The following is a 12,251-nucleotide window of genomic DNA, read 5'->3' as shown; positions in this document are numbered from 1 at the left end:
CATGAAAATCTTGGCCCTTTTCTAGAAATCATTGTTATATGCACTGACTGCACCTAACTAAGCAGGTGACGGTCCTCACTGCTATTATACATGGTGAGCTTGGACAGTAGAATTGGGCCTGAGCTGACCACTTCAGGACCCCTAACTGAATTCCCGGTTTCAGATGTGCCCTTACTAAGCCATTGTCTTCAATTAGGCAAGTGAGTTGAAAACATAAGACTTTTAGACTGCACATGAGGTGTGGAGTCTTAGGCCGTGTCCCTTTTAGTGAAGCAATGCTCACTTCTAAGATCGAGCACGGTGTAAAGAAGCGCATACATATGATGTAAATCATAAGACAGGGTTTTGATTTTTTTTTTTTGTGTGACTTAAACTCAGAGTTATTTTGCATAATAAAGCTTGATCAAATTGTCCAACTTTCTACAGCTTCTATACAGTCCTACAAGGTAACAGACGACCAGCACATAGTGTGTTTAATATTTGTCCTGTAGTAGTTCATGAGCTACAGTTTGTGTTTAATAGCTGCTGTAGACAGACTTCATTTAAGAAAATTGCATGTGAGGGTGGACGTAGGCGTTAAATGGTCTAGATACAGTGCCATGCGAAAGTATTCGACCCCCTTGAATTTTTCAACTTTTTCCCACATTTCAGGCTTCAAACAAAAAGATAAAAATGTTAATGTTCTGGTGAAGAATCAACAACAAGTGGGACACAATTGTGAAATAAGCTATAAATATCATTCTATCTTAAACCTTTGTAAAAAATAAACTGAAAATTGGGGCGTGCAATATTATTTGTCCCCTTTTTAAGTTAATATTTTGTAGCGCCACCTTTTGCTGTGATTATAGCTCTAAGTCACTTGGGGTATGTCTCTATCAGTTTTGCACATCTAGAGACTGAAATTCTTGCCCATTCTTCCTTTGCAAACAGCTAGAAATGAGTGAGGTTGGATGGAAAGCGTTTGTGAACAGCAGTTTTTAGCTCTTTCCACAGATTCTTGATTGGATTCAGGTCTGGACTGTGACTTGGCCATTCTAACACCTGGATACGTTTATTTGTGAACCATTCCATTGTAGATTTTGCTTTGTTTTGTATCATGGTCTTGTTGAAAGACAAATCTCCGTCCCAGTCTCAGGTCTTTTGCAGACTCCCAACAGGTTTTCTTCAAGAATGGTTCTGTATTTGGCTCCATCCATCTTCCCATCAATTTTAACCATCTTCCCTGTCGAAGAAAAGCAGGCCCAAACCATGATGCTGCCACCACCACCATGTTTGACAGTGGGGATGGTGTGTTCAGTGTGATGAACTGTTTCTTTCTTTTTCGCTCCTAATTGGGAGACCCAGACAATTGGGTGTATAGCTACTGCCTCCGGAGGCCGCACAAAGTACTACACTCAAAAGTGTAAGGCCCCTCCCCTTCTGGCTATACACCCTCCCGTAGGAGTACGGATTCCTCAGTTTTAGCTTTGTGCGAAGGAGGTCACACACGCACGCATAGCTCCATTGTTTTTAGTCAGCAGCAGCTGCTGACTATGTCGGATGGAAGAAAAGAGGGCCCATACAGGGCCCCCAGCATGCTCCCTTCTCACCCCACTGTATGTCGGAGGTGTTTGTAAGGTTGAGGTACCCATTGCGGGTACGGAGGCTGGAGCCCACATGCTGATTCCTTCCCCATCCCTTTTTACAGGGCTCTGGGTGAAGTGGGATTTACTGGTCTCCAGGCACTGAGACCGTGCTCCATCTACAGCCCCTGGAGAAGATGCTGGATTGGAGCGGAGTACATCAGGGACATGGCCCTGCTTCCTCAAGGTACTCTGTGTCCCCGTGCATTTCGCGCTCACACCGCAGCATGCTGGGTGTTGTAGTGCGCCGGGGACATCAGCGCTGCGGCGCTTGTGCCATGGCCTCATTTCAGCTTCGCTGAAGCGGGCACACTTTTGGGGAACGGTCGCGCCGGCCGCTGGGACTGCGGCGCGGCTGGCACTTGTGGTGCGCCGGGGACTTCAGCGCGGGCCGCGCTTTTACGGCGGCCGCGCTGATAACTCGAGTCCCCGGCTTTTGCGGCCTGGTTCCGTTCGTTCCCGCCCCCAGACCTGCCAGTCAGGAGAGGGGCGGGACGCTGGTCAGTGCATCAGCGCTGAGGGCTGGAGTCGTTTTTACATACTCCAGCCCTCACAATAGGCACAGAGGGGACACTGTTTCCCGCACTTTTGTTTGGGAACTCCCACGGGCCGCCCCTCTCCACAGACGCCGGCAGCCATTCCTGCTGACACGCTGAGCTGCAGAGGGGAGCCGGGGAGACCCAGACAAGGAATTCTGCGCCTCTTACCCGCTATTCAGCGGGCGGTAAGCAGCCCTCCGGGCTCACCCCCTCTTGTGCCAGTAGTAATCTTAGTATTTTGTTCCTGCAAATACTTTGTACTGCATAGCGCTGGTCGCCTTTTGGCTATAGACTCTCTCACATTGCAGAGAGCCAACAGCATGTCGTCCACAAAACGCAAGGGTGCCAAGGCACAGACATTATATGCTTCCTGTACCGCATGTGGGACTTTTCTACCGGCAGGCTCCAATGACCCCCATTGTGTGCAGTGCTCGGCCCCTGTGGCACTTGCACAGCCGGGACCTCCGCTGGACGTGACCCAGGGTGTACCACCTGTGAATGCTGTCCAAGTGACAGGAACTGAGTTTACAGCTTTTGCTGACAGAATGTCTCTCACTATGTCACAAATTCTTGACACATTGCGGGCTAGGCCTGTACTTCAGGCCACGGACACTGTGCAATCATTGCCCCCTGGTCCCCCTCAGCTGAATTACTTCCAAGCTCCGGGACGGGCACATACACCTCAGGGTGAAGACTCTGACTCGGACGATGGTCCCAGGCAACCTAAGCGGGCTCGCTATGAGAGGCCTTCACATTCATCTCAATGGTCAGGATCCCAGCGAGATGAATCTATGGGTGATGAGGCGGACGTAACTGATCAGGATTCTGATCCTGGGACCGCTCTCAATCTAGATACACCAGATGGTGACGCCATAGTTAATGATCTTATAGCATCCATCAATAAGATGTTAAATATTTCTCCACCAGCTCCTCTTGTAGAGGAGTCAGCTTCGCAGCACGAGAGAATCCATTTCAGATATCCCAAGCGTACATTAAGCACTTTTCTGGACCACGCTGACTTTAGAGACGCAATCCAGAAACCCCACGCTTATCCGGAAAGGCGTTTTTCTAAACGGCTTAAAGATACACGCTATCCTTTTCCCCCTGAGGTGGTCAAGGGTTGGACCCAGTGTCCAAAAGTGGATCCTCCAATTTCCAGGCTTGCAGCTAGATCCTTGGTTGCAGTTGAAGATGGAGCGGCACTTAAAGATGCCACTGACAGGCAGATGGAGCTCTGGCTGAAATCCATCTATGAAGCTATTGGAGCGTCGTTAGCGCCATCTTTTGCTGCCGTATGGGCACTCCAAGCTATCTCAGCCGGGCTTGTGCAAGTCGACTCAGTCACACGTGCATTTGCCCCGCAGGTAGCACCATTGACCTCGCAAATGGCGGCATTCGCGTCGTACGCGATTAATGCTGTTCTTGACGCTACAAGCCGTACGGCAGTGGCGTCAGCCAACTCCGTTGTTTTGCGTAGGGCCCTGTGGTTGAGACATTGGAAGGCAGATTCTCATTCCAAGAAGTGCTTAACCAATTTGCCTTTTTCTCGTGACCGATTGTTTGGAGAGCGTTTGGATGAAATCATCAAACACTCCAAGGGTAAGGACTCATCCTTACCGCAACACAGACAAAACAAACCCCAACAGAGGAGGGGTCAGTCTGGTTATCGGTCCTTTCGAGGACCGGGCAGGTCCCAATTTTCCTCGTCAAAAAAGACTCAAAAAGATCAGAGACGCTCAGATTCTTGGAGGTCTCAGTCACGCCCAAAAAAGACAGCCGGAGGAACCGTTGCCAAGACGGCGTCCTCATGACTTGCAGTCTCCGATTCCCACACCCTCGGTCGGTGGGAGGCTTTCCCACTTTGGCGACATTTGGCTGTCACGCGTCAAAGACCGTTGGGTGAGGGATATTCTGTCTCACGGGTACAGGATAGAGTTCAGTTCTCGTCCGCCAACTCGTTTCTTCAGAACTTCTCCACCACCAGACCGAGCCGATGCTCTGTTGCAGGCGGTGGCCGCTCTAAAGGCGGAAGGAGTGGTGACCTCCGTCCCTCTTCAGGAACAAGGTCACGGTTTTTACTCCAATCTGTTTGTGGTCCCAAAAAAGGACGGATCGTATCGACCCGTCCTGGATCTAAAGTTGCTCAACAGACACGTAAAAGTCAGGAGGTTCCGGATGGAATCCCTACGCTCCGTCATAGCCTCAATGTCTCAAGGAGATTTTCTAGCATCAATAGACATCAAAGATGCGTATCTCCACGTGCCGATTGCGCCAGAGCATCAGCGTTTCCTACGCTTCGTCATACACGACGAACACCTGCAGTTCGTAGCGTTACCTTTCGGTCTGGCAACAGCCCCCCGGGTCTTCACCAAGGTCATGGCAGCAGTAGTAGCTGTCCTGCACTCGCAAGGTCACTCGGTCATCCCGTATCTAGACGACCTGCTTATAAAGGCACCCTCTCAAGAGGCATGCCAACACAGTCTGAAAGTGGCACTAGACACTCTCCAGAGTTTCGGGTGGATTATCAACTTTCCAAAGTCTCATCTAACCCCGACCCAATCACTGACTTATCTTGGCATGGAGTTTCATACTCTCTCAGCGATAGTGAAGCTTCCACTGGACAAGCAGTGTTCGCTGCGGACAGGAGTGCAATCTCTCCTTCAGAGCCAGTCACACTCACTGAGGCGCCTCATGCATTTCCTAGGAAAGATGGTAGCAGCAATGGAGGCGGTCCCGTTCGCGCAGTTTCATCTGCGCCCTCTACAAGGGGACATTCTACGCCAATGGGATGGGAAGTCGACGTCCCTCGACAGGACTGTCTCCCTCTCTCAGACTGCCAAGGACTCTCTGCGTTGGTGGCTTCTCCCCACCTCATTGTCACAGGGAAAGTCGTTCCTACCCCCATCCTGGGCAGTGGTCACGACGGATGCGAGCCTATCAGGGTGGGGAGCGGTGTTTCTCCACCACAGGGCTCAGGGGACGTGGACTCAGGAAGAGTCCACCCTGCAGATCAATGTTCTGGAAATCAGAGCAGTCTATCTTGCTCTGCGAGCCTTCCAACAATGGCTGGAAGGCAAGCAGATTCGGATTCAGTCGGACAATTCCACGGCGGTGGCGTACATCAACCACCAAGGGGGAACACGCAGTCGCCAAGCCTTTCAAGAAGTCCGGCGGATTTTGACGTGGGTGGAAAGCAAAGCGTCCACCATATCCGCAGTTCACATCCCAGGCGTGGAAAACTGGGAAGCAGACTTTCTCAGTCGCCAGGGCATGGACGCAGGGGAATGGTCCCTTCACCCGGACGTGTTTCAGCAGATCTGTTGCCGCTGGGGGACGCCGGACGTCGATCTGATGGCGTCACGGCACAACAACAAGGTCCCAGTTTTCATGGCACGGTCTCACGATCACCGAGCGCTGGCGGCAGACGCCTTGGTTCAGGATTGGTCGCAATTCCGACTACCCTATGTGTTCCCACCTCTAGCATTGTTGCCCAGAGTTCTCCGGAAAATCAGGTCCGACTGCCATCGAGCCATTCTCGTCGCTCCAGACTGGCCAAGAAGGTCGTGGTACCCGGATCTGTGGCATCTCACGGTAGGCCAACCATGGGCACTACCAGACCGTCCAGATTTGCTGTCTCAAGGGCCGTTTTTCCATCTGAATTCTGCGGCCCTGAACCTGACTGTGTGGACATTGAGTCCTGGATCCTAGCGGCCTCAGGTTTATCTCATGAACTAGTTGCCACAATGAGACAGGCTAGAAAACCATCCTCAGCTAAGATCTATCACAGGACGTGGAAGATATTCTTAGCTTGGTGCTCGGCTCAGAGGGTTTCTCCCTGGCCATTTGCATGGCCAATTTTTCTTTCCTTCCTGCAGTCTGGGTTGGAAAAAGGTTTGTCGCTTAGCTCTCTTAAGGGTCAAGTCTCCGCGCTATCCGTATTCTTTCAGAAGCGCTTGGCACGGCTTTCTAAAGTACGCACGTTTCTCCAAGGAGTTTGTCATATCGTTCCTCCTTACAGACGGCCATTGGAACCCTGGGATCTAAACAAGGTTCTCATTGCTCTCCAGAAGCCGCCTTTCGAGCCTTTGAAAGAGGTTTCCCTTTCTCGGCTTTCACATAAAGTGGTTTTTCTTGTGGCGGTCACGTCTCTTCGTAGAGTGTCCGAGCTAGCGGCGTTATCTTGCAAATCTCCCTTCCTGGTGTTTCACCAAGACAAGGTAGTACTGCGTCCAATTCCAGAGTTTTCTCCCAAGGTGGTTTCTTCCTTTCATCTCAATCAGGATATCACTTTGCCATCTTTGTGTCCGCATCCAGTTCACCAATTTGAAAAAGGTTTACATCTGTTGGACCTGGTGAGAGCACTCAGGATTTACATTTCTCGCACGGCGCCTATGCGCCGTTCTGATGCGCTCTTTGTCCTAGTCGCTGGTCAGCATAAGGGATCGCAAGCTTCCAAATCCACCCTGGCGCGGTGGATCAAGGAACCAATTCTTCACACATACCGTTCTGCTGGGCTTCCGATTCCATCTGGACTGAAGGCCCATTCTACCAGAGCCGTGGGTGCGTCCTGGGCATTGCGGCATCAGGCTACGGCTCAGCAGGTGTGCCAGGCGGCTACCTGGTCGAGTCTGCACACGTTTACCAAACACTATCAAGTGCATGCCTACGCTTCGGCAGATGCCAGCCTAGGTAGACAGGTCCTTCAGGCGGCGGTGGCCCACCTGTAGGAAAGGGCTGCCTGACAGCCCGATCACGAGGTATCTTTTTACCCACCCAGGGACTGCTTTTGGACGTCCCAATTGTCTGGGTCTCCCAATTAGGAGCGAAAAAGAAGAAGGGAATTTTGTTTACTTACCGTAAATTCCTTTTCTTCTAGCTCCAATTGGGAGACCCAGCACCCGCCCTATTGTTCTTAGGGTTTCGTTTTTCGGGTGCACATGTTGTTCATGTTGTTTCTTAAGTTCTCCGATCTTGTTATCGGATTGAATTTGTTTTTTGAAACTGTTATTGGCTTTCCTCCTTCTTGCTTTGGTACTAAAACTGAGGAATCCGTACTCCTACGGGAGGGTGTATAGCCAGAAGGGGAGGGGCCTTACACTTTTGAGTGTAGTACTTTGTGCGGCCTCCGGAGGCAGTAGCTATACACCCAATTGTCTGGGTCTCCCAATTGGAGCTAGAAGAAAAGGAATTTACGGTAAGTAAACAAAATTCCCTTCTTTACGCCAAACATATCGTTTGGCATTGTGCCCAAATAGTTTGATTTTGGTTACATCTGACCAGAGCACCTTCTTCCACATGTTTGGTGTCTCCCAGGTGGCTTGTGGCAAACTTTAAATGACACTTTTTATGGATTTCTTTGAGGAATGGCTTTCTCCTTGCCACTCTTCCATAAAGGCCAGATTTGTGCAGTGTACGACTGATTGTAGTCCTATGGACAGACTCTCCCAATCTCAGCTGTAGATCTCTGCAGTTCATCCAGAGTGATCATGGGCCTCTTGGCTGCATCTCTGATCAGTCTTCTCCTTGTCTGAGATGAAAGTTTGGATGGACGGCCGGGTCTTGGTAGATTTGCAGCGGTATGATACTCCTTCCATTTCAATATGATCGCTTGCACAGGGCTTCTTGGGATGTTTAAAGTTTTGGAAATCTTTTTGTAACCAAATCCGGCTTTAAACTTCTCCACAACAGTATCGCGGACCTGCCTGTTGTGTTCCTTGGTCTTCATGATAGTCTCAGTGTTCTGTGTAAAGCATAGAGAGCATCACCGAGAAGGTGCATTTATACGGAGACTTGATTACACACAGGCGGATTATATTTATCATCAGTCATTTAGGACAACATTGGATCATTCAGAGATCCTCAATGAATTCCTGGAGTGAGTTTACTGCCCTGAAAGTAAAGGGGATGAATAATATTGCACGCCCCAATTTTCAGTTATTTATTTTTTACAAAAGTTTAAAATAAGCCATAAATATCGTTCACCTTCACAATTGTGTCCCACTTGTTGTTAATTCTTCACCATAACGTTAACATTTTTATCTTTAGGTTGGAAGCCTGAAATGTGGGAAAAGGTTAAAAATTCAAGGGGGCCGAATACTTTCGCAAGGCACTGTAAAACAGCTTGAAAACGTCTAAAGCAAATTTCTAATTTTGTTTTTTTTTCTTTCCCCTTTAGGATTCTGCGTCAGCTGATGACATGTGGTAAATGTATCCGTTTAGCAATGGAGTTTACATCCATCCTCAATGAACATACAGCCCAACCTCAGTGATCCTTCTTAGCGTCCATCCTCAACTTTTTTTTTTTCTCTTTCCCAATTTAAAGAAGGGAATATGATGTGGGTGAGCTTGGTGAAAAATAAAACTCCCATCAGTACAAATGTTCCCGAATATTGTACTGTTTTCCTAATACCCTTTCTCTACACCTATATAATTTTTTTTTTTTTTTTGTTTTGTAAAAAAAAAATTTAAAAAAATTGAATTTTCTGTTAATGTACTTTCAGACAATACATGTTGTAAATCAGACTCCAGCAAATTCTGTTGTATGATTTTTTTTTTTTATTTTTTTCCCCTTTTTTTTTGTAAAGTGCAATTGTCCTTGTACAAATTTTGTCATATTTAATTATGGACTGCAAATTTTCTCTAAAGGTTACAGGAGGTCTAGCTTGTTATGTGATGCAACCAGTTATCTAACCCTATACGTTAATGTGGTGGTTTTAGATTGGGGGGAGGGGGGGGGGAAGTGAGAGGAAAAAAACTTAATAAATAAATAAAACGGCAGCAACATAACCAGCTGGGTGTCCCCTATGAGATTGTTTATAGACTTGTAACTTTAGTGTACAGTATTTTTCAGGATGAAGATCAGCCTTCAATTCTGACAGCTTTTTATTTTTTATTTTTTTTTTTTTTTTATTTTGGCTCGGACCTATTTGATTACAGAATGTTCCTCCTTTTTATATTAAAATGTGACTGAAATGGCAGTCTTTTATGAACAAACATGTACCCACGATTTAAATATTCAGATCCATTAACAAGTAATCAGTTGTGTGTGTCGATTGTGTGTTTGTTGTTTTTTTTGTTTTGTTTTTTTTTTGTTTTTTTTCCTTTTTATCATAAATAACTACACTGGCTGGGTCTGTTGCTGCTACAGAGAGTTTTGAATTCCATTTTATCAATAAAGCTTGATTTGAGAAACACAATCACTAAGGAGTAATGTCTCGTGTGCCATTCATACTGTGGGGGGGAAGCAAAATAATAAAAAAAAATGTATCTGTGGAAAGCATGCCAGTAATCCCCATACCTAATTACATTAAAGGGGTCTTCCCATCTCCAAGATCCTATCCCAATATGTAGTAGGTATAATAAGTTATCTCCAATTAGAAATGTAGTATTGTTCTCCTGATAGAGCCATGTCTCTTACCTCATGTGCAGGGCATTGCAGGACCTTAGTTGCTTGTGGTCGTAACCATGGGTACCTAAGGTCCTGCAGTGGCCTGCACATGAGGTAAGAGACATGGCTCGGTCAGGAGAACTATAGTGAAGGAAATAATTATTTGATCCCTTGCTGATTTTGCAAGTTTGGCCACTGATAAAGACATGAACAGTCTATAATTTTAAGGATAGGTTAACTTTAAGGCCCTGTGCCCACAGGACAAAATTCATGCAGATTTTGCTGCGGGAAAACCTGCAGATTTTCTGGATTTTCCAGACATTTGCAGGTTTACGCACGTACAGGTACTCCCCATGTTATCCTACGGGATTTGGGGAGTGCTGTTTCAATGCTGCAGATTTTGCACCTGTGGGAAATGCGGATTTCCCGCAGCTACAAAGAACTGCATGTCAATTATTCCTGCGGATTGTTCTGCGCGATCTCTAAACTTACCTGCCTTGATTGAAGACACCGAAGACTTTCTTAAATGTAGAAGAGCAGGACGGAGCCAGGAGTGGTCTGCAAGAGGTGGGCGGGGCCTGCACAAACTGCGGTCATGTGACCGCTTCAACTCCGGTTATGTGACAGCTGTAGCTCGTCCAGGCCTCGCCCATCTCCTCTAGTAGCCGTACGAAAACAAAGTTGCTGTGCGATACAGGTAAGTATGAACTCATCGATCACTCCAGCACTTGTTCTGCATTGAGAATGCAGTGCCCAAGCCATGGTACTGTATCCTCAATGCAGAATGCCCGCAGCATATCCGCAGGACATTCCGCTGGACTTCCGCACCAAAAACGCAGCACAACTCAGACAAAGTTGTGCTGTGGATTTCTGGGAGCTCCTACGGAATTTTATGCGGATATATGCGCAGGACAGGACACTTTCCCCATGGGCACATAGCCTAACACTGAGAGATTAGAATATCCAAAATAAAATCCTGAAAATTACATTGTATAAATTGTATTAATTGATTTGCGTTTTGCAGAGAGAAATAAGTATTTGATCCATCTGGCAAACAAGACTTGTTGGCAAGCACAGCAGTTAGCCATTTTTTAAAGTTGAAGTTTGTGCACACATCAGGAGAAATTTTGCTCCATTCCTCTTTGCAGATAATCTCTAAATCATTAAGATTTTGAGGCTGTCTCTTGACAACTCGGAGCTTCAGCTCCTCCGTAAATTTTCTATGGGATTAAAGTCTGGAGAATGGCTAGACCACTCCATGACCTTTAATGTGCTTCTTTTTGAGCCACTCCTTTGTTGCTTTGGCTATATATTTTGGGTCATTGTTGTGCTGGAAGACCCAGCCACAACCCATATTTAATGTCCTGGCGGAGGGAAGGAGGTTGTCACTCAGGATTTTGCAGTATATGGCTCCATCCATTGTCCCATTGATGCGGTGAAGTAGGCCCGTGCCCTTAGCACAGAAACACCCCCAAAACATAATGTTTCCGCCTCCATGCTTGACAGTGGGGACGGTGTTCTTTGGGTCATAGGCAGCATTTCTCTTCCTCCAAACACGGTGAGTTGAGTTAATGCCAAAGAGCTAAATTTTTGTCTCATCTGACCCCAACACCTTCTCCCAATCACTATCCGAATCATCCAGGTGTTCATTGGCAAACTTCAGACGGGCCGGCTGCACATGTGCCTTCTTGAGCAGTGGGACTTTGCGAGCACTGCAGGATGTTAAGCCATTACGGCGCAATGTGATACCAATAGTTTCCTTGGTGACAGTGGTCCCAGCTGCCTTGACATCATTAACACGTGTCCGCCCCCCCCACTCTGTGTAGTTTCAGGCTGATTTCTCACCTTCCTCATGATCCTGGATACCCCGCTAGGTGAAATTTTGCATGGTGCCCTACATCGATATCGATTGACACTCATTTTGTATTTCTTCCATTTTCTTACTATTGCACCAACAGTTGTCTCCTTCTCACCCAGCGTCTTACTTATTGTTTTGTAGCCCATTCCATCCTTGTGCAGGTCTATGATCTTGCCCTGACATCCTTAGAAAGCTCTTTGGTCGCCCATGTTGTAGAGGTTAGAGTCTGATGGAGTCTGTGGACAGTAGCCTTTTATACAGGTGACAATGTAAGACAGCTGTCTGTAATGCAGGTAACGAGTTGATAAGACACTCCTAAGGTGTCTGTAGGAGCCAGAACTCTTAATGGTTGGTAGGGGATCAAATACTTATTTCTCTCTGCAAAATACAAATAAATTTATATAATTTATACAATGATTTTCTGGATTTTACTTTGGATATTCTTTTTGTTAAAATTAATCTACCATTAAAATTATAGTTATAATGAGGAAATACCAAGTTAAGCAGTAGGAAAACCAAAACATTATACCTACATAGCACACTCAAAGCATGAGAAAACAGGAGTATGGTGCAAAATATATGTTTTAATACAAAAAGACTGGCACAATACAGAGTCGGCAGCATAATTCACTAGGCATGTGTATAACAATTATAGCATTATAAAGCATAAAGTTAAAAATGCGGTATAAAAGATTGCAATATAAACCGTGAAAGCTGCAGGTCACAACACAATCTGAGCCAAAGAGTACTACAGCCAAGTAATCGTGGAAACTTGAATAGTACAGTATCGTGGTTACAGCAAAGTAGTACTGCAAATACCAAGTTAAATAGTGTACATATCAAAT

At 46.7% G+C, this 12,251-nt stretch overlaps 1 protein-coding gene across 2 annotated transcripts in view; it reads left to right on the top strand.

Annotated features, from left to right (window-relative positions):
- PPM1A (protein phosphatase, Mg2+/Mn2+ dependent 1A) overlaps positions 1–9,357 on the top strand; it is a 69,598-nt gene extending 60,241 nt beyond the window's left edge. For both annotated transcript variants that reach the window (XM_075330379.1, XM_075330380.1), the window contains exon 6: positions 8,337–9,357. In XM_075330379.1, coding sequence (XP_075186494.1) covers positions 8,337–8,366 — 30 coding nt within the window. In that variant the 3' untranslated portion in view covers positions 8,367–9,357. The remainder of the gene's footprint in view (positions 1–8,336) is intronic.
- Positions 9,358–12,251: the final 2,894 nt, after the last annotated feature.

The sequence above is a fragment of the Anomaloglossus baeobatrachus genome, chromosome 12 (genome assembly GCF_048569485.1).
Source record: "Anomaloglossus baeobatrachus isolate aAnoBae1 chromosome 12, aAnoBae1.hap1, whole genome shotgun sequence".
In the NCBI taxonomy this organism is placed as follows: Eukaryota; Metazoa; Chordata; class Amphibia; order Anura; family Aromobatidae; genus Anomaloglossus; species Anomaloglossus baeobatrachus.
This window is presented reverse-complemented; position numbering and strand designations above follow the sequence as displayed.